This window comes from Globicephala melas, chromosome 8 (assembly GCF_963455315.2).
Source record: "Globicephala melas chromosome 8, mGloMel1.2, whole genome shotgun sequence".
NCBI classification, from domain to species: Eukaryota; Metazoa; Chordata; class Mammalia; order Artiodactyla; family Delphinidae; genus Globicephala; species Globicephala melas.
The window spans coordinates 42,117,944-42,144,078 of NC_083321.1; the positions used below are offsets into that span (position 1 = coordinate 42,117,944).

Genomic DNA, 26,135 nt, shown 5'->3' on the forward strand with positions numbered 1-26,135 from the left:
TCTCCATCTCAGGAGGCCACACATTGGGCCATGCCATTAATCAAGAGGGAAATGTAGGAGGCGATGCAGGGTTTTGCGGAAAAGAATTGGATCCGTTTGGGCCATATGAAACCTTTGTAGGGTCCAGATAAATCCTCTGAACGAGAGATGCCTTCCGGAAATTGCCCTGGCCCAAGTATAGAAATCTGCTAGGCAGTGGGGTAGGGGGTTATCCGTAAGGGGCTAGATGGGGCTGGGCGAAGCAGAAGCCTCCTCTCCTCACAGATGTCTTGGCCTGAAGACTCCTGGGCCGGTTGACTCCCACGTCACAGAGGCAGATTTCTCTGTGAGGTTACGTGGACTAGTCTAGAAACAGGGGGGGCACTTTAAACTTAAGACCTGTTGTACAACCCAGCTTACCTTGCCTATGACATTCTGCGAGATGTCCTATGTCATCTTGGTGAAAATATTCGTAACATGAGGTGCCTAGAAGTTCTTGTGGTAAATATGCCAAAATAGCTGTTGCCCTAAAAGGGAATTTTTTTTAAAAAAAGAAAAAGCCATTCAGACGATTAACAGCATCTCTGCACCAGCTGAATCCCGCTACAGCCAGTGAAAACAAGGTCAAAGCCGGGTGGGTTCAGAGGGCTTACTACATGGGTTTTGTTTTTTTCTCATGAAACTGACTTTAATCAGGGCTATAAAAACAGAGGGAGGGCTTCCCTGGTGGTGCAGTGGTTGAGAGTCCGCCTGCCGATGCAGGGGACGCGGGTTCGTGCCCCGGTCTGGGAAGATCCCACATGCTGCGGAGCGGCTGGGCCCGTGAGCCATGGCCGCTGAGCGTGCGCGTCCGGAGCCTGTGCTCCGCAACGGGAGAGGCCACAACAGTGAGAGGCCCCACGTACCGCAAAAAAAAAAAAAAAAAAAAAAAAAACAGAGGGAAAGAAAGCAAAGAATCCTTTCAAAGGGGCTGTTAGCACAAGATATCAAATTTTAGGAGGTTTAAAAGTAGTAACTGTATTAGATAAAAATGTGGTCGAACTCTAAACTCCAGGGCAAAGCTTCTCCAATTTACCGGCTGCTTTTTAGCAGGATGACCAAACACCAGACGCTCCAGCGGGGCCCACAAGGACCTTGAGAGGTGGCTGCCTCCTTTTCCAGTATTTAGTGACTATTATCTAATAGCCAGAAAAATTACTACCCTGTGAATACTCTTAAGGAGGCAGCAGAGAACAGTGGAAATTTGGGGACATCTGGGTTCTTAGCCCAGGTCTACTGCCGATGGGTTGTGAATTCTGGAGAAGGCCAGGCTTCAGGCTGAGTCTCAGTTCAACCACCATAAAAAATGAGACTGGACTAGATCAGTGTTGTCCAGAAGAACTTTCTGAGAAGACAGAAATGTTCTACCTATGTGGGAGTAGAATCTAAAAAAGAGTGGATATATGTATATGTATAACTGATTCACTTTGCTGTACTGTAGAAACTAACACAACATTGTAAGTCAACTATACTCCAATAAAAATTAATTAAAAAAAAAAGAAATGTTCTGCATGGATACCATTAGACACATGTGTCTGCTAAGTACTTGAAATGTAGCTAGTGAGCCTGAGGAATTGAATTTTTAATTTAATTTAAATTGATTAAATTAAAATTAAATTGCCATATGGGGTTACTATAGCAGATGACTGACTGTATTGACAGCTCAGGACTAATCTTTTCCGAGTCCCACATGCCAGAATTTCAGTCACAGTAATTAATGGTCCTGGAACCTTCCATGGATTCAGATAGCATACTATGCCTACTATTTCTCTTTTAGCCATGGACATCAAACCACCCCACTTCATTGTCTCTACATGCCAAAGAATGACATGGAGAAAAATCTCTGTATTTATGATGATAACCCACTGGGTCTCATTGTTCATCAGATACACCCATCATTTCCTTCTCTCTATCCCTAAGAAAGACAGCCGATGGCCCAGTCTTCTCTGCTTTACTCATTGTTCTACCATCATTGTTCAAGCGTAATGGGCAGACTCTTACCTCTGGTCTACAAAAACAAACTTCCCATCTATTGCATGCCGAGAGACATATTCCATAGATTTCACCCTGATTTCCCCGTTCGCCGGTTGTGGAACCATGTGAGAGTGCAGTCGTCCGATGGCGACAAGGCAGCTGAGATTACACCCCTCGTTGTCTGGTTCGTTGTCTTCGTCCAGCCCCATTTTTGTGGGCGGCCAACTTTTCAAATAGCCTGTGCTGTGGATTGTGCAGAAGCTTTTTCGATCTGCTAGAAAGCAAAGTCCATGGTCAATGTCAGTGTGGCTTTGGGGCAGCCTAGTCGGGGGATGTAGGTAGGGAATCAAAATATAAAAACCAAAGCCTTACTGTCCAGAAGTTAGCATCTAGTGAGAGAGAAGACAGAAAAAACAGGTATCATCCAGTGTCATATACGCCTTATAGAGCTGGTTACAGCAAAAGGGCATCACATGCACCAAGGAAGCAGGAGCTAAATCTCCCTGGGGAGAAGCAGGCCGCCCCGAAGAACTAGGAAGGAGGTGGATCAAGAAGGATGAGCACTGGGTAAGGGACCAGAATCTGTAAAGGTCTGAGAACATACAAAGGCACAGAGAGGCATCCTGTACAGGAGACAGCAAAAACCTCCGTGTGGTCGAAGGGAAAAGGGAGGCGCTGGGGGTAGAGTTGGAAGCGCAGGTTGGGAGCATATCGTCGGAGCCTTGGATTATTTGCTCACAAATGTGTTAACCTTTTTCAGGTAGGAAATGGAGAGCTTCTGAAGGTGTTTAAGTGGGGAAACAGCAAAATCACATCGTGATTTGGATGTTCTAGGAGGAGAGTGTTGGGTGAACTGGAAGACATGCACGAGATGCTGAGGACTGTACCATGGCAGTGCCGTGAAGATGAGGCAGGGCAGGACACAGGAGAAATTTCTGAGCTTGAACTGCTGGGATTTGGTATGAGTATCAAAATATTTGGTATGAAAAAAGAAAATAAAGATGACTCCAACTTTTTCAGATTGAGTGGTTAGCTGGTATTATACAAATTATTGACTCAGGGCAGAGAATACAGAGTAAGTTTCAGAGGAGGGGGAGAAAAGATTTCAATTTGGGACACATTAAGTGTGGAGCACCTGTGGATTCCAACAGTAACACATCCTTATGGAATAGTTTACCAAGCATCAGGTCTGTGCTAGTTACTGGGAAACAGTGGAAAACAAATCAGACCTGCCTTTGTGGAATTCACAGTCTAATGGGGGAGAGATATTTTAAACAAATAACTACATAACTGCAACTGTAAGCAAGTGTTAGAAAGAAACCCTACAGGGTGCTACAAGCAGACATAAGGCAGCCTGAGGGAGGGAGTGAGTGACAGACATTGAGGTCCACTCTAAAGGACGAGCTCGAGTGAGTCAGGGAGGGGAGCTGGTGGCGAGAGAGGGGCATTCCCGTCAGAGGTGACAGAACATACAGAGACTTTGGGTAGAAAGGGTTTGGAGGCATCAAAAGGAGGTCAGCAAGTCTCAAACGTATGGAGTAATGTCAGGGGCGGGGGTTTGCAAAGTCACATGAAGGATTTTAAACTTTTCTTCAAGAGCAGCGGGAACCACTGATGGGTTTAAAACAGGGGGCTGATACGAAGATTTGCTTTTTTTCTTCTTCTATTTTTTGGCCACGCCGCGTGGCATGCGGAGTTCCCCAACTAGGGATCGAACCTGCACCCCCTGCAATGGAAGCGTGGCGTCTTAACCACTGGACAGCCAGAGAAGTCCCAAGATTTGCTTTTAGAAAGGTCACTCTGGCCACGTGAGGGGCTGGAAAGCGTGAGGAGCCTGCTTCACCAGGCCTGTGAGATCCAGGGTAGCCTCCATCTAGCGATAGTAACAGTAAACATGGAGGTGGGTAAACATACTTCAGATAACTTCTGCAGGGGCAATTCATGGCAGCAAGACATTATAACTGACTAGATCAGGAGGGAGGGAAAGGGGGTGAGGGTGCCCCCCAGGCTTCTAGCACGCACAGCTAGATGGACAGTAGTGCCATTTACCTTTGAGGGGAAGCTCAGGTGGTTACTTCTACATATATCACGTTTGAGATGCCCTTGAGATGTCCAAGCAGGTAGATTAAATAAGCAGTTAATTTACAAATCTGGAGTTCAAAAGAGAAGTGCAGGCTAGACATATGAACTTGGAAGTTAGTGGCATATAAATGTCATTGAAAGCTAAGGGGGCAGATGACATTACCTATGGATGAGTATATATACACTCTTAAGAGAAGAAGGCTGGGGACAGAAGAGGAGGAAGCAACAAAAGGAACCCGGAAGAAAGCCCGGAGTGGGAGAGGACAGGAAGAAAAACACTTCACAATGGAAGAAAAATGAGAAGTGTCCACTGCACTTAGCCACCTGCAGGCACTGGTGAACTTAGAATAATTCTGGTGGGCTCGTGGGTGCTGGGGAGGCAGGGGGCTGTGACTCTATTAGAGAGTATTCTTTCCCAACCACAGGAAAACAAACAGGACTTAAACAGAGGGAGCCTTCCCACAAACCTGTGTCATCGTGACACCATCAGGGCCTTCCAGCTCCCCCCCCACCGCTCCCCAACCGCCCCCATTGAAGGGGGGCTAGTGAGGTCCTGGCTGCAATCCTGGGACCCGCTGCTCTGAGCCCACCCCCTGCTGAGCGCTCCACCTGTGATAGGATTTAAAGAACTGTTAAGTGGTTACCTTTTTTCTTTGAGCAGGTGGAGGGGAAATCCTTGTCTTCAACCTTTACGGAAGGCCTGTTACACTTCATCCTACAGAAGAAAGAACGCCGTGCTCCAGAACATAATCGAGATGGCCCAGGGGTTATATCTGTTTTAACTGGAAGTCCAGCTGCAAATCAATACACAAAATGTGATAAACTGAGGGTAGTGTTGTCTGTCAGGAGGGGGAGTGTGCCCTTGAAGAAAGTCTTTTCTTTCCTGCCTTGCTGTTCTGTAACAATGACGTGACAATAACCCTTCTCCTCAGTCTAGGCCTTAACAGATGCTGTATGGACAGGGGCGCTGTCAACCCGGAATGCTTACAGATCACAAAGAATGCAGCGACTGATGAACGGACTAGGTGCTCCAGGGAATAAAGAAATACACACAGGGTTCCTGTCCAGCAGGAGTGGACGGCTGAGAAGGGGAGATGGAAGTTCACCAGGAAAAGACTAATGATAACACAACGTGACGTATGAGTGATCAGTGCCAAGTAAATGGCAGAAACAATCGGTGTTTCCCAGAGGCAGAAGCAGGTGGGCTGGGACTTGGAGGATGGGCAAGACCTGGATACTGGAATGGAAAGGAGGCAGCAGGACTGCCTTAAGTTCTCAACCCTGGCTGGATGCCAGAACCGCTGGATGCTTCATCAACCTGCAGATTCTGGGACCCCATTCTAGATCTGTGCTTCCCAGTGTGGTAGCCACTAGCTACAACGCAGCTATTGAGAAGCTGAAATTGGAGGTGTGCTGTACGTGTGAATGAAAATAGGATTTCAAAGACTTAGTACCAGAAAAAATGTAAAAGACCTCATTTTGGATTTAGTGTTAAATAAAATACAGTATTAAAGATAATTCTGCATTTATTTTCACTTTTTTAAACGTAGCTACCAGAAAATTTTAAATCATGTAAATTTCACATATAAACTAGCTCACATCTGTGGTCTGAATTATGGTTCCGGCCCAACTGAATTAGAGTCTCTGGAGAAAAAGCATGACTGTGATCCTGATAGAAACATGGGCTACTTGTCGGTGCAGAAGCCGGGGCTGCAGATCACGTCTGGGGGGAACAAGCGCCCACTGCCCACCGCGGGAGCAGCCATCACAGGAATGGCTACTGCCGGGGGCTCCTCCTGGGTCTCCCTGCTCTCACCTACCTCCCGCACTGCTGCCTCAGTGATCCTCCCCGAATGCCAATCCGAGCCCGCCCCGCCTGGTTCACAGCCCTTCACTGTGTCCCCACAGATGAAAAGGTCTTCGTGGTCCAGCCCTCTCCCTCCCCTGCATGTTCTGTTCCAGCAGCACCGGCAGCCCACAGCACCGCACGTCTGCACCCGTCCACAAATCATTTCTTCTGCTCCTTTCCTCCCTTCATCATTTGGCAAACACTAATTCATCTTTTCAAACCCACCTGGAGCTGTCACCTGCTCCGTGATGCCTGTACCCACGCCCACGTGAGAATTAATCATCGCTCTCTATGCCTGGCACTACATCTATGGCTGCACCCATTATGAATGGCGCTGTCTCCTTGTCTCCCTGACTACATGGTAAGAGCTTTAGAGGCAAGGACCAAACAGCATTCATCTTTCTCTTCTGAGGTCACTAAAAAAATTGCAGGACCCTACTATAAAGGGCAACAGGTACCAGGGACTGCATTGTACTTACAGGAAGAAGAGGAGTGCCTTAGTGAAAAGGATGATTTAAAGGAGATTCCTCTGGTGGTTATTTCCTTCCAGAGATTACAATGGAGAGCTTGGAAGCAAGAAACTAGTTAGGCTATGATGGCACTGGGCCAAGGTGAATATACCATGTTGTGCTTACTCTGTGCTGGAAACTATGTACTCCGTTATTAGCATATTAAATCCTCACAACTTGATGAAATAGGTAACATTTTGCAGATAAGGAAGCTGAGGCACAGAGAGGTAAAGTAACTTGCTCAAGGTCACACAGCTAGTAAATGGTGGAGCCAAGATGCGAGCCCTGCATTTGACTCAGAGTCTGTGCTCTTAACTGCTGGAGTGCACAGCACCCCCATGGGGCTGAAGGAGAAGAGAGCTTCTGTGGCCTCACACAGGAGGCAGGGAGCGGGTGCAGGAGCAGGAAGCTGGGGGAGAACGTGAGTGGTGGCCTGCTGCAAGAAGGAAGCAGGGAGGCGGGCAGAAGGGCGGGGCAGGGCATCTAATGAAGAACCACTTTGGTCAAAGAAGCGTCACATTTACACTTGAAGTTTTCTTACTTTCATCTTATGAGGCTGCATGAGTGCAACTCAGATAAATAGAGGTGATTTTTTCAGGGGGAACAAATCAAACTGATGTGAACCCTTTTAACGCAGGAACATACAACTTGGAATTTTTAGATTCTGAAAAAAAAATGACTAAAAATCAGAAAGAATCAAATGAAAGTAGCTGTTTCTCCTCTCACGAGTTTGGACATTGAATTTTTTTCTTCTTTCTTCTCTTCTAACATAAACAATCCCACTGAGCCAAAGACAGCACCTGGGACCCAGATAAAGGGCAGAGAGGTAGGAACCCAGAGGCTGAGGTCCGCACACACTGCTCAGCCCGGCGCTCAGCCGTCTGGGCAGGCAGCTGAGGAAGCAGCGGCGGATCCCAAACTCACTTTTTGCATCTATGAGCCGCTCCCGGGGTGCAGTGTCAGAGGAGGAGAGCTGCTCCTTGACTTTGGCGATATCTTTAGGATGCAGGTAGTCAAATAAACTCTGACCAATCAGATCATTCTGTGGGAATGTATCATCAAAAAGGACAAGTCAACGGCACGTGGAACATACATTAACCAACAAGGGCTTGGCCTTTACTCTGCATTTTTAAGCACGAGAATTTCAAATATTTCATGTGTTAACATGTACACACGTCCAGTCACTTTGCCTAGATATAGATACAATGAATGAGGCACTGGGAGTGTGGTTTTGATAAGACACGAAGGCAAAAGGGCTCAACCACATACATAAATAGTTCATGCTCCTCTACGGCAAAAGTCTTTCAGTATGTATTCCTTTTCATTTATTTCTGAGGCCCACAGATTTCCTTCTAAGACCTCAGAGGGAGGAATGTAGGGCGTGGGCTCTGACTCTAGCTCCATTAAACCTCTGTTCTTAAACAAGTTGTGTCATACTATTCGCCTCACTAGCCTAATTGTTAGCAGAGATAAAAATAACTTCTTCCATAGCTTTGCTCTAAGACTAAAAAGAGCAAAACACCTTGGAAACACTAAATTTACATTAATTCTAATTTATATAAATGTTATTTTGATTCTGCAATTCTTCTGCTTTACTAAGTTTCCATGCAAATACCAGCATGTGAATGAGTGAATGAATGAACAAAACGAGTAAAAACTCTAGGGACAAAATAGGTGAAAAGCTCTGTTCTAGAAGCATTTATAAATGGTTATCTTATATGATCTTACAAACGGTCATAGATTGTATGGATTATTACAATCATTTTTTAGAGGACGCTGAGGTTCAACAGAGCTAATAAGTGACATATCACTGTTAACACAGTATGGGTGGATTCCCATTTTTCTTATTCCCTGGTATTGTAATGGTCTGCCTACCTGTCTTCCTTGTCAGACAGCCCCTTGCCCCCCTACCCCTACACTGTGGGCTATTTATCTTGCAGCAGTGAGAAAGTTACAATGCTGATAAGGTCGAACTTCCCAGTGGGGGAAGCACATTAAAGGAAGTTTTCTAAGTTTATATTCATTTCTGTGTACAGAATCTTCTGGAAGAAGGATGGGGTGGGGGAATATATAAGCACTTCACATGTCACTTGTCCACCATAATTATTCTGAGAAGTGGGGTGACCTTTTTGGCTGCTGTGAGGCTGCCCAGAACCAGCAGCAGGAGCAGTACCTGGCTGTAGTTGAGGATCTTGAAGACAGACTCTGACACAAAGAGGATCTTCCCTCGGTCACATCCTACGACAAACAAAAATCCATCTGCTGCCTAATCAGGAGAAATGGATAATCAATTTATCACACTTTAGGAAACATGATTTATAGTCACTCTGATAGCAAATAAGGATTGTTTTCTAAGTATCCAAAGCACAGGACTGCAGTCATTGACAGTTTCACAGGTATCCTGAGAACAGGATGTTCAGAACAAATGCCTTCCGAGAATAGTTAAGATTCTCTCCAAGGCGGATATACACACATGTATTATCTAATGATTACAGGGGACAGTGCCATTAGAGTAAGTTCTGTTTCAAGGCAGAACTCAGCTTAAGAATTTTCCTTTGACTGCATGAAGGTCCAGAGAAATACATTTCATTGCTCTAAGTATAACAATGCTGTAATATCATAGAATCTGAGAGCGGAAGGAAACTTTAGGATCAGAACCCCCTGGTCCAATATCGCAGCCTCCATCTGTCCTCAACTCGAACACCTCCATTTCCAGGGAGCTCTCGGGAACAGTGGTTCTCAACATTTGAAGTGGGGTTTGCTTTTGGTTTTTTACGCTGATGGTCTGGAATGGGGCTAGATCACTGGTATGATTATTACCCCCTCCCCATCCCACCCTTACCCCCACCCCAAAGTGATTCTAACGTACACAGGCTCGAGAAGTACTGCTCCCAAGTATTATCGCTTGACCCAGGGCTGGGCTGATTGTATCCTAAATTATACAAAAAAAGAAAAGCAAAAATTTCCCCTGACTTTCTTTTCACCTCTTCTTCACTTTAAATACAGGTAAAAATCCAAAGGGCCAGTAAAGATAGGTGTGGAGACAGGACAGTATTTGTTGGATAGACTGAAGCAGGTAAACACCAAAGCTACGGTACCTGAGAGCTTAGGATGTTTTGTGCATGTGTGACTGAATCCTATCCACGACTTTCCAGGCGGGCAACTACTCAACTCCTGCCGGGGCCTTCCCGGTGCCAGGGAGGTGCTCCGTTCTCTACCACGCACTCGCTCTACATTCAGCTACCACGGGCTAAATCACAGTGCGTCATCATCTTGCGTTATTTGCTGGGCCGCAGCCTGTCCTTTGGAAGAATCTAGAGAACCCTTTTCCACAAAAGGGCCTTCGGGATGCAGTTTAATTCAAAGAACTAGGAAATGAATTCATGTGCCAGAAGGTAACAGAATGGTACATGCACTTGTGCTGGGATAAAAGAAGTGAGTAAAAGGGGAACAGATTCACTATTGCTGTGAGAGGGCTTGGCAGGCTGTCCTGCCAGAAGGAAGCTGGGGATGATCCTTTCCTAAGTTAGGTCTCTGAGCTGGCCCAGGGGCAAGGGATGACGGTGAGGGGGAAGCGACTTCCCAAGCACCATCTGCTGGAAGCCTCATTCTGTCAAAAAAGAGAGTATTAATAACTTCCTCACTTGCCTTGCTGACAATCTCATATCTAACGAGAGAAGAGAGTATTTTGAGGCTTTTCATTAATGAAGCGATGTGGCACAAAAGATGCCTGGGAAGAAGGTGCTCGTGACATCCTGGAAAAAATGCTGGGCAGAGTCAGGCCCAAACTGGTGACACGAGTGCAGTGGATTTGAACACATGCAGGGGAGGGAGAGGAGGTTCCAGAGGCTGGTGAACACGGTCAGCACAGGGGAGGCACAAAACATTCCGACACCGCTTTACTAGGGCAGATAAACACCAGCAGGTGAAGAAGCTGGGGCTGAGGAGACAGCCAGAGGGCAGAGGGGTGAGACACGAGCACCACGGGGCCAGAAGACCAGGGCAGGCTCGCCCTCAGGGAGGACGGTGTTAAGTTAATGAATGACACGGAGCCGAAGCAGCCGCCACGTTTTCAAAACTCGGGACATACAGGATTCAGCCACTATAAACTGATCAGGTTCACTGCTCCCTGACACGCCGGTTATTAAAGATATTTTGAAAGCACTTAGTAAAGAATGCTATTAGTCAGATTTGCACTGGTAAGGAAAAGTGGAAGTCCAGTTCCTGCTGCCAAACCGTTCAAACATCATCTGAGTGGACCCTGCCATCTGTTGAAGCAAATTCCCAAGAACTGGGCACCTGGAAGCGGCAAGGAATCAGACAGTACTTCACAGCCACTGAGATGGGCCAGAGATGTGAGAAAAGTTCCATCAGGGAAGACAAGTCACCACTGACGTTGTCTGAGAGACAAGAGCAGAAAAGGCAAGCCCAAGATAAAGTATTTAGTTTGGATAGCATTAAAACTCTTACTCCAGACCTTGATAAGTGTGGGCATCTAATAGGAAATCATTCAGAAAAGCAGAAACAAGACAATTATTAAGCACTTGTCATCACAAAAAGAGCTGGTTTTATACATATACACACATATATATTTTTTTCTTTAAAAACACCAATTTGGACTTCCCTTGTGGTGCAGTGGTTGAGAATCTGCCAATGCAGGGGACACGGGTTCGAGCCCTGGTCTGGGAAGATCCCACATGCCGCGGAGCAACTAAGCCCGTGCGCCACAACTACCGAGCCTGCGCTCTAGAGCCCGTGAGCCACAGCTGCTGAGCCCACGTACCACAACTGCTAAAGCTCCCGTGCCTAGAGCCAACGTTCCACAACAAGAGAAGCCACCACAATGAGAAGCCCGCACACCACAACGAAGAGTAGCCCCCGCTCGCCGCAACTAGAGAAAGCCCGCGCCCAGCAACGAAGACCCAACACAGTCAAAAAAATAAAATAAAATTTTAAAAAGTACCAAATTATCAGTATGGGAATTAGGACCAGCTACATAATCTGTAGGGCCCAGTACAAAATGAAAATGTAGGGACCCTTGTTCTCAAATACAATTTTCAAGATGGCGACAGCAGAGCATTAAACCAAGTGCCAGGCCCTGTGTGACTGCATAGGTTGCATGCCCGTGAGGCCAGCCCTGGTGGTCTCTCTGGAGATGCTACAGGTATAGTTTACATCTTAACTCCAGCAAGTCCTCCCTGAGAACAAGGACATCTTTATGAAAAGGATGGAGAGGTGAGGGCAGAGTTGGGTCTTCCGAGCATGCCTTGAGAGGTAACCAAATGACCATCACCAACTTCCTGAGAAGTCTTGGTCCCACCCTATAGCGTTTATCAGTGATTAGAGGTTTCTAGGACAGGGCCATGCATAACCAGTAAGTACTAAAGTGTTTGCTCAATTAGCTAGTGAATGAAAATGGAAGACAGAAGACACACCTATCCAAGCTTCAACTCACATGAAGCTCTGAAGGATCGCTAATGATAAGCTGGAATATGGGACTATCCAATAAATAGATACTTATTGGACGGATAAAAGAGAAGTTCAAAAAAAACTGCACCTACGCACGATGGAAAAAACCTGGCCCAACAATAATTCACGTACAAGAGAGCTGGGGAGGGCCACTATTACAGCTACCCCGGATGGGGCACTAATAAGACGGCTTCTACTGCAAGGGAGGCCACCAGGCCATCCAACCCCAGGCCAATCAGGCCACAGCTGGAGTTCCATACTGGGTTGTGGCAGCCACTCCTGGAGGGAAATCTAGCAGACAGATGCGGTCTGTAATGTGTGGCAACCGCTGCTCCCGACCCCCTTCTCTCCTGCCTGCGTCTACGATACTTGTTCTGCAACATGACTTGCAGCTATGGGGGACCAGGTGACATCTTCTGGATAAGCTGAAGTCCACTACTGTGCTTCCAGGAAGGTGCATCCTTTCTTGGTACAAAAGACGGCTGGCCTGGAGCCTCCCCTGCCCTTTTTCTGGCTGATCCGCTACTGAGAGCTGGCACAGGCCGTCTCACTCCAATGAGGCAACAAGCTACATGCTAGCTCAGCAGGGTTGTGTGAGAGGACAGAAAGAGCCTGGTTCCTGCTGACCTCACTGAACCTCTATACGAGCCCCTCACAGCCTACCCCAGGACTGGCAATGCTGGAGAAACAAAGCCCTGTTTATTCAACACGTCTTCTGTTCCTTGCATTTAATACAGCACGTCACGAGGGGATGGATAGACTATTGGAACGAGCACGCAGGCCAGGCTTACAGAGGGCCTGAAGCTGGGGTGAGCTGAAAATGGGTAGCGAAGATGCAAAAATGCAGCTGGACTAGCCTCTGTGCCGGGGCTTTGCAAACTTCTGCTCAGAGAAGTGAGGTCAGCCCTGGCTGTGGCGAGATGGGGCAGGTATCCTTGCCTTAAGTTAGGCTTCTCTGTTTCTCTTTTCACAGTTTGCAAGAGAACACGTTTCTGAATTTGGTGTCTCTCCCTTCAATTTCCAAGTGAATCTCGCTCTACCCAGAGCAGACCTGACTCAGCACAGAAGCCGGGTTCCCACAGTGCCACCTCAGCTGCCTCTCTGCAGAGCCTGGCAGGAGAAAGTGAGCACTGCAGTCACGCAGGTGAAAGCATCACCTCCTCCACTTACTTTCCTCCTCAGGCCATGGTGTCTTTGGAAGCTTGTTGTTTTGATGGAATTTTGGTATAAAGATTTAGGTGGCTGTTTTTGTGCTAGTGGTTAAGTGATGAGAGAAATTCTCAGCTGCTCTCAGTTTCAGTCCCTTTCTAAAACCCTCCTATTCAGGAAGGGGATTCTTCATTACCTCCTATTCTAACAAAATCTGCTCTTCTTATTTAAAGTCCCAGTAGCATAGACCTTCAATTTTTGCTTGAGCAAGGGTAGAAGAGGAGGGTCTCAGGGAAGAGATGTGAAGCCTGTTCAAACAGTAAGAACAAGGTGGAGACCCCAAAAGAGGACGTGAGCCTAAGCTAGTTCAGTGTTGAGACATCAAATTCCCACACGCTGGTGCTTAACTCTGAAATTTGTAAAAATAAATGTTGTGTAAAACAATCCCATAATTGCAACATACCCTGAGAATAAGGTGTTTCAATTCATCATCTGAGAGAAAAGTCGGTTTGTAGTTTGCTTCTGTGTATGGATTGGTGGCACCTTACAGGGGAAAAAAGAGAAAGCGTTGGAACACTGTATTTTCAGATGTCTCATTCCATTCGACTGCCTCAAACCTTCCAGATGCGGCCAGTCCTTACCACCTGGGGTCGAAATTTTGTCTTCTTTTTCCTTTACGGAGACAGGGCTAGATCTGACTTTGGACAGGAGCCTCTAATGCCAAAGAGAATTCCACCGAAAAGCAAACACTGCTGCCCACAGGAGACTTAGCAAGCTTGCTTTTGTCACTATAGTGAAAATCAGGAGCTGCCACAAGTTAAAAAACTGCTTCTAAGAAAGAAGGCAGCTCTAGGAGCAAACTGGTAGAGACTCCTGGGAGGTTCCCTCCTCCCAAGATCTATATTAAATGGGTTGTCTAGCGGTTGCTCAAATCTCCACTCTAAATGTTCTTGGGAAATCATCCAGACTGCCAGGCCCTGAGTAAACACCCTGTAGAAGGCATTTACTGAGAGCTCCTCTTCATCAGGGTTGAATTAAATGAGCTTGGTAACCCGGAGAAATGCATTTCTTCAGTAAGTGCAACTCGAGCTCCCAGGACTGGAAGGCACAAGACTTATGTTTAAAAGGCTGTCAATCTGGCATTTTTCAGGAGAATAACTTAGAGAAAAATGCCAGCAGGAAATGACTTGAAATCTGCAGAATGGTTAGTAAAGGAGTGAAGAAGTAAAATGAAACGATCCGTAACAATTCCAAGTACCACCGGGAAGGAGGGAAACAGAACGTGTCCTGACTTTCATATCAACCAACAAGGCACGTGTTACTGACCCACGTCCCTGCTTTTTAGGGTAACTTGAGCTCTGCCACTCTTTTCCTTCCAATGTAATAGAAATTAGTTATGATTTAATCTCTATCTTCACTAATATGAATTTTAAAATGCCATTCTCCAGGCAAAGGACACAACATTTATATTTTTGAATAATGATCAAAAGTCAGACAAAACCAGCTACTTCTCATTTCCGGTGGCTTTGTAGAAATATAAAAGACGTAATTCTTTTACCACACAGGTCAGAGATCTGAGTGAGTGCCCACTTTCCAATTTCCTCAAATAGTCCAAGACTAGCTGTGGAAAATTCCAGGAACCGCATTCACTAAAGTGCCTGATACAGTTTGGATTTCTCCTGTGGTGTGGATAAGTCACTTCCACGTCTCTGCCTCTGTTTTCTCACCCTCCCCGCACTCAGAAAAGAAGGAAAACACTGCTTCCCTCATAAAGAGTTGATCTGGTTTGGGAAAATTCCAGGAAGATGAAAATATCATCAGTGTTCATTCCTGACGATAAAACGCAGCAAGTCCCACCAACCAGTGACTCACTCTTCAAAAGGAACCATGATGAATTTTCCTCTTCAAAACTGAAACTGACTTTCCTATGTCACTAAGGGCAGCTACGTTTCTGATGTATAGCATTGTATGCGTGGGGCCCAGGCACCACATATGCACAAGCTGGCCCTTCAGCAGGGTCCTCTCTGACACGTATGCACATATACACACGCACAGGACATAGCCTCCACCCTCTGGAGACGTAGGACAGCAAAACTGCATCTTGATACCCACAGAAGCTCAACAATCGTTTCATTTGGCATCAGGTCTATTGCTGAAAATGACACGCATATTACTCAAGGCCACACATTTGCAAGTAATAAACATTTGTCCCTAAGGAGACTCGGGAACATTCTAGGAAAGGGTGGTAACATTTGTGAGCAAGGGCATAAAGGACAATAAAGCCGGGACCTCACCTCGTAATGTTTTCATGTGCTGAACAGCCATCCTCAGCACGGTAAGTTTATCTAATTTCCTGGACATCGCGTTGCACGTTGGTACCAAAGAAGCCAGTTCATCAATAAAACTGTTCATTTTATCCCGACGCCTCTTTTCAATCTGGCTGTGAGCTTCCCTGAACAAAAATATGAAAAATGATTTCTGTAAAATGTAACAGAGCATCAAGGAAACGATGAAAATAAATTATAGCTGTTTTCAATATTCATCTGTCAAGGCAAATTTAGAATCTGCAGAATGTTTCAAACTAGGCCTTCCTACTAAAGTCACCCAAAAAAGTGGGCTCACTGCCAGGTCAGTATTAGGTTTTTTTTATGCTCACCTCATCCTTAGAATTGAGAAATATTACAAAAACTGTCTTTTCAGAGTAAACTGAGCTGTTAATTTCTCCTCATTTCTTTTCCTCTCAGCCCCGATAAAGTTGGATTTTAAGACAGGGGTGAAGGAAAGAAGGGAGGTGGAGAATTCAAAGGGCAAAGCATCCGGAACAGACATCTGTGAGGGCGCCACGCTGAGCTGTCTCTGAGGTTTGTGGGGAGCCTGCTGTGTGGCCCGTCGGAGACCGACTGATTGAGACACCAGGTCACTAACGCCACTGTCCTTGGATCGGCCATGACCCCACCTAGACGCAGCACTTGCTACATCTGTCCCCAAGAGTTTCCACTGAGGAATGTCACACGCCTTCCTCCCTGGAATTGCTGCCTGCCGAGTCAGCGTGACACTTCCATGGGCACACACTCCCTCCCTGACTGGTTTGCACCAGTCATTCGTGACTGTCCCCCTCAAGAGGTGTGTCAACAGGGCTTCCCTGGTGGCGCAGTGGTTGAGAGTCCGCCTGCCGATGCAGGGGACGCGGGTTCGTGCCCCGGTCCGGGAAGATCCCACATGCTGCGGAGCGGCTGGGCCTGTGAGCCATGGCCGCTGAGCCTGCGCGTCCGGAGCCTGTGCTCCGCAGGGGAGAGGCCACAACAGTGAGAGGCCCATGTACCGCAAAAAAAAAAAAAAAAAAAAAAAAAAGAGGTGTGTCAACAGTGGAAACGTAGTTTGCTGCCACTGCCACAGCAACAGGACCGTGGGATCTCTTGCCAAAGCTGGTCCACGAGGGAAAAGCCAGAACTGTCGGTCAAATTCTGCAGCCCCTGGTTGTGTGTCACGATACAGACTCAAATGGCCCTGGGGCTACTGGCAGAAGAGCTCAGGATCTGCATGGAAAGGAGTCGCAGGCATGGTTGGAAGCAGGAAAGACGGAGTTAGAGAATCTCCTCGAGGGAGCAGGGCACCCCCAGGTCTAGCCTTCAACTGCACCTTGCAGAACAATAAGGGCACTTTCAGAGGCTTGGGACAGCCCGGGGAACCGAGTCACTGAGCCAGGTCTCCCCGAAGGGCCCTGAGTCAGGAAGGAGTAACCTGCTGAAGACGGAGAAAACCTTTAGCCTTGATTTATCTTCTGCTCCCTCCAAAGCCCCCTTCCGGTTAACTGTGCTTAGACAGCAAAGAGTGAAGGCAGCTCAGCCTGGAGGGATGGAGGGAGTGGAAGAAGGCCACATCAAGCCCGGGCCCCCCATCCCCTTCCTCCTTCCCTAAGGACGTGACAGTGTCGAAGACCGTCTGACAGACAAGGACCAGATATGCAGAGCCTCCTTGGCTACACACCAAGCAACCAAACCAGGACAGTTTATAGACAGAATGAGGGTCCAAGCTCACCTTGCATTTTTGATCCTTCCTTGGTGCTCTGTGTATTCTAACCTGGAAAAAAAAAAAAGAAGAAACACAATGTCCTGGAGATTGACAGCAGTTACACATCTGTTTTCTTCCCTGCCTTAGCCCTGTCATCTCTACATGACACACAAGAGCTTTGGTTGTTGGCCACACTGGGGGTGGGGGGAGGGAGACAAGTTCAAGCCCATAGGCTCAAGGCCTCCTTGCTTATCCCGAATCAAGGACATGGATGGAGCCTGCACCATGTAACAGAATGTTTAATTATGCAAAGAAAATGGCTCTAAGGATGCTGAAGTTCAAATGACTAGATTCATGGTACCTTCCATGAGGGTCGTCTTTGTCTGTGTCCATGCTTTCTCTGAGAAAACAAAAGAGAATGTGACTGTTAAGACATACAAAATAGCTTCTTATCTAATACAGAAGGCCCTCATTTATCCAGAAACCAAGCAATTAGAAAGCTCAAATAGTCATAGTATTGACTCTTGATGTATAAAAGTAAAACAAACAAAACCAACTTGAACCTACCATAAAACCCAGACCAAACAAAAGTTATATATACCGTCTCAAGAGAGTTCGCGTGTTAACATATTTTTACCGTATTGATTGTTTGAGAAAATTGGGAATACATGCAGCATTTATGGAAACTCTTAGGTAACCAGAGTATCTGAGTAACTGTAACACCTCATTCCCCCCCGCATCATTCTGGATAAATGGGGTTCATTCATTTGCAAAACACATCAAGCATCAAATATACTATATATTTGGTGACGGTGGGTGAGGTGAGGAGGGGAAATCAAAGTACCCACAAAGAAGTACTGAGCAGAGCCCCAAGCCAGCTCTTCAAAGGCACTGCTACCCAATGCTCTGGTTCTCAGCTCAGCGGGAAACCCCGAGCCCTGAGAAACTGGGACAGAGGGAGGCATGGGGTTGGGAGGCCACAGAGATTCCTGGGGCCACAGCAGGGATCTGCCTTCCTTGCATGGACTCCAGAATCCAGTTTTCACATCACCTTGTGGTTCAGTAGAAAACAGATTGAAATCCTCAAGAGGAAGGAGTTCTAAATCCCCTGGGTCAGCTCACACCCTTCTCCAACCCCTAAATCGCTCAGGAGGGCACTGGCCAACATCTGGGCCTCCTCCTTTCTCCTGTAAGAAAGGAGGGATTATGGCTTTCCAAACAATGTCATCTCAAGGGCAAAAACAACTTTCTCAGGAGCACTGAGGCACATCACGGGCATTCTAGAACAGTGGTTCCCAACCAAGAGCCCTCAATTTCCCCACAGGCAGAGACTTTCTCTAGCTAGTCCTGAAGTTCAGAAGAAAATCTACAGGCCACAGGGGAAAATGACAATCTCTCTTCCCTTTTGTCTAGACTTGTATCCGCTCACTGAGGCAGATGACCATCTCAGGTGAAAAGCAGCTCTGCCCTACAGGTATGAGTTTAGGGCATTAAAATGATAAGATAAAGGATTATGGTCGCTTAATTAATAGGGTCTCCACGAATTACAGAAGACCTGCAAACTGGGGTCCATGCAGGAAACCTGAAAGTTCTGGATGGAGACAAGGTTGGGAACCACAGATCTAGATAGCAGAGGTCTTAGAACACGTCAAGGCCTCCATCAGCACTGGCCCAAGACAAAGGCTCCACAGAAAGCACCTAGTTTCCCTGTTGGGGAGTTACTGCCATGGAAGAACACCCTCTCGGTCCTCACACCCACTCTCCATCCCCTGGGCGTCCACTCTCTTAATCATCTGGGATCACTTACATATTACTCATAGCATCTCCTAGTGGGCATCTGACCTCCAGCCACTGTGCTCCCCAAATTCGACCTGTGAACTTCAGCAGAAAGGACATCTGCTGTAGGGGGATACCTCCTTGGAGATTTTCCCTCATTAAACAGAAGAAAACCTCTCAAATGGACATTTGGGCAAGACTCCACAGTTGCCTCTACAAAACGTGCCTTTGGATGTTCTATGCTGACTTATTCTCTAGATGTTTGTTCAGCTACAGAAGAGCTGACTGTAAGTGTGAAAACTTACTTACTCAAAAGAAAAGCCATCTAGTCTAAAAAGAAAAGTACTATTTAATGTAAGAGGAACAAACTAATTTAAATAATGTTTAAGGACAATGTCACTGTTCCTATACTGTTTCCAGAGATGACCTCTACTTATTCACTCCACAAACGTTAAGCAAGCCATTGATGTCCTCCTAGAGAGAGGCCTTCAGGCAAAGCTCTTTTTGAAACCACTGAGGTTACATCCAGGGACTTGGCCATCTTACTCACAAGAGCAAAGGAAAATGAAGAAAGGGGTAAAATGTGGAACCTGGCTTTAAGGCTATTCTTTTTCCCTCGATGTGGAACAATCTGGGGACAGGAGCAGGGAGTAAACACCTCAGCAGTACTGGAAGCTCCCTCCTGCTTGCAATCCAGGGGGAAGATAAAGGGCAAAATCAACTACTGTGTGGCCAGCTGGAGTTGGATCTTTCATTCCCACCCCTTTTCACAGAGAGGATCCCTTCTTCCAGGAGGGACAGTAGAGGCCCTAGATGTTCGTGCCTGTGAGCCGACACCAAGTTTAGCCAGAGGAAGACGAGCCCAAAGGCCTTACTGGTAGTCCGTGGAGCTGCCCTTGCGTTTCCGGTTGCAATCCATGCCACCGGTGCCCAGGGGGCTGGAGAGGAGGTCGGTGGCACCTGGGGACATGAAGTCGCTGATAGTTGAAGAAATGTCCATTCTCTGTTCGGCCATTGGAGTCTGGAATAGGTACAAGGAGGCACAGAGGCACGTTTATTTCTACGTGCTCTTCTAAGGTGGAGGACGACCAGGGTGGCTCTGTGGAGGAAAAGGGACTTGATTACAGCACCAACATCTCTCTCGCCCAGCCAACCAGAACAGGACCAGGTAGAACTGGAAGGGGCATCGTATTTACTCTAGGAGTTACTATAGGTAATTTAGGCTCACCCACTCGTTTTTCTTGTAGACACAAAGCTCAGAGAAACTGGGTGGCTTCTCCTAGATCCCCGTGCCAGGGCATGGAAGAACTAAACCAGAACCCAAGGCTCTAGAAGTTACAGCCCTGTGCTCCTCCCACGGAGGGGACCAAGTGTCCCAGATGTTCTGACAGTCCTAAATTAATCTTCTTCTAATCAAATCTAATCAATGAAATAAATATGATCTACTTGTTATCTTTGTGTTTTAAAAAATTTATTATTTTATTTATTTTTGGCTGTGTTGGGTCTTCGTTGCTGTGCGCAGGCTTTTTCTAGTTGTGGTGAGCGGGGGCTACTCTTCGTTGTGGTGCGCAGGCTTCTGAACGCGGTGGCTTCTCTTGTTGCGGAACACGGGCTATAGGCGTGCGGGCTTCAGTAATTGTGGCACGTGGGCTCAGTAGTTGTAGCGCACGGGCTTAGTTGCTCCGCGGCATGTGGGATCTTCCCAGACCAAGGTTCGAACCCGTGTCTCCTGCATTGGCAGGCGGATTCTTAACCACTGTGCCACCAGGGAAGCCCTATCTTTGTATTTTTATTATAATTTTTTATCAAAGTTGTAGGAAAGCAGAAAATATCCTTTCTCAGCCTGTAAGTCCCACTTGGGAGTCAGGAAAAAGTGGTCCCTCTCCATCACTGGCCCAGGCAAAGTCTGTCCTGTCCTCCCAAACTGTCCTTTTGTACTCAGGATTCCACTGCAAGGAAAACCTAGCATAATGAAGTGAAGACACTGCAAACACTTGCAAAACATTTTGAGAATTCATATCTTAAAAGCGCAAAGTGAGTCGGCCCAAAGGAGAGGCTGGCAAGTACCTTGCAAGGGACTCCAACTGCAAACCCAGTTGAAGGTGGCCGTGCACTGCCCGCTGTCGGGGTCCAGCTCCAAGTGACGTGACTGGGGCTGTCACTCCCACTCTCTGGGCCCGAGTTTCCTCATCTGCAAAGTGAGAGGCAAGGGTGAGCTCTTGTTTTCACTGTCACTATTGTGCCCACACATTAGAGGCCTGAGCCCTCCTGGTTAGGCGTGTGCTCTGTTTTCACTCTCACGACCATTGCTGGAGTGAACATCTTTGTGTGCGTAGCTCTGCACATTTGAGCTATTATCTCTAAAAGTCAGACTGACAGGTCTAAAGGGGACACACATTGCATGTTTTGGTAAATACTGAAACACTGTGCTCCAGAAAAGAACCAATAATTTACATCCCCAATAAGAGCTCTTGTCAATCTGAAAGAAAAAAACGAAACCTCACTGTTTTTACTTGTAATTTAAAATTATTATGGATGGTGCTCCTACGTTCATATGGGCATTTTTTGGTTTTCCTTTGTGCCCACTCATGTCCTATTTTCCTACCATATTGTCTTTAGGATCGATGGGCCTCCTAACTCATGCTCACCCGGGCACCTGAACTGGTGGGAGAAAAGCATGCAACGATCCTTGACTCTTCTGCTCCATTTATTCTCCCACTCTGCTACCATACTTGCTCTTTCCTCCTCAAACCTCCAACATCTCCCCAGTCCTCATGCTTAGCTGATACTTCACTAAGAGGCCAGCAACCACTTCTACCAGCTACCTAGATGCTGCAGGCTAGGACCCCAGCCCCAAAGCATGCTGACCCCATCCTCTTTTACTAGTCCAGACCATCCGCCCCAATCCTGCATCATCCACTTCCCCCACTCTAAAGCATCACTCCCATTAGGATAAGAACACACTCAAACAACTCTCATCTTGCGGGGGAGAAAAACACAACTTTTTTGAACTCCACTCCCTTCCAGTTACTGCCCCAATTCTTTGTTTCCAATTGCTTTCCTCTTCCCTCACTATAACTCAACTCAAATCAGGCTTTTGTCCCCATCATCCCACTACAACAGCCCCTGTTGGGTTCACTAGTGACCTCCTCATTGCTAAATCCAACAGCAAGTTCTCCATTCCCTCCCTACTCGTCCCATCAGCACATCTAATAGAGTTGATCTCTCCCTCCTGTCTCTCAGCTTCATGGTTCTCCTACTTCAGTGGCCACTCCTCTTTGGTCTCTTCAGCTGGTTCCTCTCGTCTCCTCGCCTCTAGCTGTCCTCGGCCCTCCTCTCTGTCTATACTCACTCCCTAGGAGATCTGTCTAGTTTCATTGCTTCAAATACTATCCATGCTATGACAACTCCCATATTTACATCTCCAGCCCAGATCTCTCCCCAGATTCCAAACCTGTATAACCAACCATCACCCTGGCATCTCCCTTTGAATATACAACAGAAACATGAAACATCCATGACCAATCCCTGGTTCTCCCCAAGCCAAGCCTCTTGGCCATGCCCAGGTCAGTAAGTGGTACTTCAATCCTGCTTGCCACTCAGGCCCCAAACCTAGAAGTCACCCCTGACTCCTTTCTTTTCTTCACAACCTGCATCCAATCCATCAGCAAATCTTATCAGCTCAAGATTAAAAAAACATCCAAAATTCAACCACTTCTCCCCTTTTTCTTTCATATTTCTGCTCAGATGAAACTTCATCAGTGAAGCTTCCCTGAAGAGCCACATAATATGACCTCCCCACCAACTCTTCCTAACCACCCCAGGCCTGCTTAATTTTTTCCCATCGCCCGTATAAGCATTTGGCTTGCAATAATCTACTTAATTTACTGGCTGTCCTCTCCATTAGACTATAAGCATCAGGAGAGCAGGGACTTTGGTTTACTGCTTGCACCCTTAGTGCCTAGAACACTTTCTAGCACACAGTAAGCACTCAAAAAATGCATGTTGAATGAATAAATTTGTATATCAGGAATATTAATCTTTGCTCGTTATAGATGTTGTAAATACTTCCCCCCGCTTTTGCCTTTTTACTTTGCTTATGGTATTTGTATATGATACTAAAAGTGACATGTTTTAAAAACCCTGTCACCCCAAAATAATAAAAACATTCTCTTCTTTGCTGATGTTTTTATAATTTTTTAAAAAAAATTTAGTTCTTTAATCCACTTGGAAATTATTTTTGGTACACGACCTAAGGTTGGGAATTTCTTATTTCTCTCCAAAGAATAGACAGTTGTCCCAACACCACTCACTAGACCATGTGTCCTGTTACCTGTCACTTGAAATGCCATCTTTATTGATTTGTTTTCTATTTCTGGACTTTCTCTTCTTTTCCTTTGATCTGCTTATTTCCATCCTGGTACCACACTATTTATGATTGTGGCTTTATAATACATTTTAATATCTGGTAGAACAATTCCTTTCCTGCTTCTTACTCTTCATTTTTAGAAATTTCCTGGCTAGTCTGATGTATTCTTCAAGGAGCATTTTATAATCATTTAATCACATTAAAGGCCCTGCCGCAGCTGTAGCTTTTGTTGTTATTATCATCATTATTACTGACATTAAGAGAAGTAGGCCAGCAGTGAGCACAGACCTCAGGGTCTCGGTGACCCTTTGGGTGTCAGACCTGTGGTGCCCCCTCTAGCCCCCACTCCTCTTTTTGAACAGCCATACATTTGCATGAGGTGGAAAATTTCAAGTTTCAGGGCTCCTGGAAGAAACCACACTCCCTGAGGGAAGGACTACCATCGGAGCTGCCAATGATAGTCCCTCTAGGCAGGGGTGGGTGGGATAGGATTGTTACCTGAAGTTACGGTTCTTAAACCCCAGATCCACCTTGGGAGAAGCAAGGGGCCACTGGACTTGTTGGTCACCTCAAAGCAATTTTCATGTTTTGTCGCTTCCTTTCAGGCAGTCAACTTCTTCCAGAAACCTACAGTGGGGCCCACAGGAAAAGAAATCCCAAACAGGTCAATTTGGAGTAAATGAAAAGTCTCATAGCAGCTGAGAAAGATGGGGAACTTGCTCATGACTCCTGATTACAGGGAGCAATGCTGAGCTGACCGTCCCGTCCTTCAACTGCCTGTTAAACTCAACTGCAAACACATGAGGAAGTCTGCCAGGAGATATTTTCTGTGAAAAACAATGCCTTTTAAATTACTAAACATAAATTCTTGGACACGGCCTTAAGAGGAAGAAGATAATTATATTTTTCATTTCTCCTACGGGGTCAAGCAATAATAACAGTGAACAGTGACTGAGCGTGTACTTGGCGTCAGGCGCTGTTCTTACTGCACCATGTGGATTAACTCACTCAGACCTGAAAATAACTCTGAGGTAAATACTGTTGTTTCCACATTTTACCAAGAAGATCGAGGCAGAGAGAGGTGAAGAAACCAGCCGAGGTCACATAGCAGGAGAGCAGTGGGGCTCCAGGAGCTACACCTGCGAATAACGACACCACTCAACCCTCTCTCCAGCCAGGTGAGTTACCTAAATGCACACACGAGGAACCACAGAAAACAAGTCTTCAGGAAACATTAAGCCGAGACGGAATGCCAGCAGGGCCGATACCTGAAGCCGCTGGGAGTGAGCTGACGCTGAAAGAAAACGTCCCTGGACTCAAGCACATGTGGTAGAGAAATCAGTTCTGAAAAGCTGCTCATGGTAAATTAAAGTGGGGGGAGAGTTTGCTGCCCTGCCCACCTCCTGCTGGCAGGATACAGGGGTCTCCTCTCTGGCCCTGCGACCCCTGTGGAAGGAACAGGCTCTGAAGGAAGAAATGGGCTGCACCCGCCCCACTACTCCCTACCTGCTCCACCTTGAGACGGAAAGACAGATTTTAACTGGGGCCTTCCTGACCTTCCTGAAGTACAAATTCTGGCGCTTCACATTCCACTGGCTAATTCTTGCATCTTCAATAACCTGCCTTTGTCTTGATCATTATAAAGGTCTTCAAATGAATATTCAGGGATAGAATGGACCGTGTCCTCCCGATTTATTCTTCCTCGCAGTCTGGTTCAGAAACCCTCACTGTCTGACACAGGTAACCCTGTCTGGGCAAGTGCAAACGATGTGACCAGGAATTCTGGACTCCCAGTCCCTAAGCCTCGATGGATAAGCAGCAGGGATGCAAAGTCCCCAGGGCAGGGCTGCTTGGGGGAGGCTCAACACACACGATCCCACCTAAATCTGATTCCCCATCCAGGTCCCACACTATCCCGCCAGCCCCCAAATTTGCAACCCAGGATCCACCCTGGGCGACCTCCCTTCTCCTTCTAACAGCCCCAGAGCCCACACTTGGCCCTTGGATGGGTGGGTCCAGCCACTTCATCCATCCTTTATCCATCGCCTCCATCCAGGCTGCTCCCCTCTCCAGTCTCGCCCCCTCCTCACCGTGGTCAGAGGTAGGACACCCCCTTGCTTAAAATGCTTCAGTGGCTTCATTGCTCTCCCCAAGCCTTCCAGATAAAACCCCAAACACCCCTAGCAGGATACACCAAGCCTCCGCAAAAGACGTGCTCGCTCTCCAGCCCGACAGCTCATCTGCTACCCGAGGCGCCAGGCTGCTGAAATACTTAAGCTCCCAAAAGCACGCAGCCGAGAGCACGAGGTCTCAGCTGTGCCCACTTTGTTTTACAGGTGTGGCTCCCTTTACCCACTCGGTCACCGGGGGAACTCCTGCGTGCCTTTCAAGTGCCCTCAGGTGTACCCTCAGAGAAGCCTCCAGCTCTCCCGGGCTGCCCCGCCCCTTCCCCTCGCCCGCTGCGGCCTCTCTGCCTAGACCCCGCCCAGCCCCGCCAGCTGCGCCTGGATCTCACGGCTCAGCATCTCCCAGCATCATGCCTTGCATTTTCTTTCCCCCACGTCCCTGAAATTTAGATAAAGGTTCTCCGTACCAAACTCCATACGAAATTTCTTATTTTGAACATTTTTTTCCAGCACTCATGTTTACTTTATAGAAATAATAAATGCTAACATAGATTTTTGGCATTGTATTTTGCAAAACAAAAACCATGTTTCTTATATGCTTGGACAAGGTAAGGAAGCTGAGTCAGCTGTGACAGTTATTTTTTGGAAAACTGTTTTCTCTCCAGGAAGGTGTTCTTAGATGTAAGACAATAAATGGAACAACGAAAAGAAAAGGGGCAAAACACGTCTTCTGTGCTAACTACTTCCAGAAGAGATTTGAGCCAAGAGAGGGGGCTCCAAGAGGCCAAAGGTACCTGGGAGAG

General features: G+C 46.9%; 1 protein-coding gene across 12 annotated transcripts in view; it reads right to left on the reverse strand.

The window, feature by feature from the left end:
• Window positions 1-26,135, reverse strand: part of BMAL1 (basic helix-loop-helix ARNT like 1) — a 104,326-nt gene that overhangs the window by 12,812 nt on the left and 65,379 nt on the right. For 7 of the 12 annotated variants that reach the window (XM_030831447.3, XM_030831442.3, XM_060303487.2 and 4 more), the window contains 12 exons: window positions 23,705-23,833; window positions 20,905-21,028; window positions 19,713-19,936; window positions 17,423-17,461; window positions 17,089-17,130; window positions 15,345-15,502; window positions 13,514-13,593; window positions 8,606-8,698; window positions 7,357-7,474; window positions 4,719-4,868; window positions 2,020-2,266; window positions 400-506 (listed from right to left, as the gene is read on the reverse strand). In XM_030831447.3, the coding sequence (XP_030687307.1) occupies window positions 400-506; window positions 2,020-2,266; window positions 4,719-4,868; window positions 7,357-7,474; window positions 8,606-8,698; window positions 13,514-13,593; window positions 15,345-15,502; window positions 17,089-17,130; window positions 17,423-17,461; window positions 19,713-19,852 (1,174 nt within the window). In that variant the 5' untranslated portion in view covers window positions 19,853-19,936; window positions 20,905-21,028; window positions 23,705-23,833. Of the gene's footprint in view, window positions 1-399; window positions 507-2,019; window positions 2,267-4,718; window positions 4,869-7,356; window positions 7,475-8,605; window positions 8,699-13,513; window positions 13,594-15,344; window positions 15,503-17,088; window positions 17,131-17,422; window positions 17,462-18,868; window positions 18,973-19,712; window positions 19,937-20,904; window positions 21,029-23,704; window positions 23,834-26,135 lie in introns of those variants that run through there. The other 5 variants (XM_060303490.1, XM_060303488.2, XM_030831455.3 and 2 more) reach the window with 3 other exon arrangements.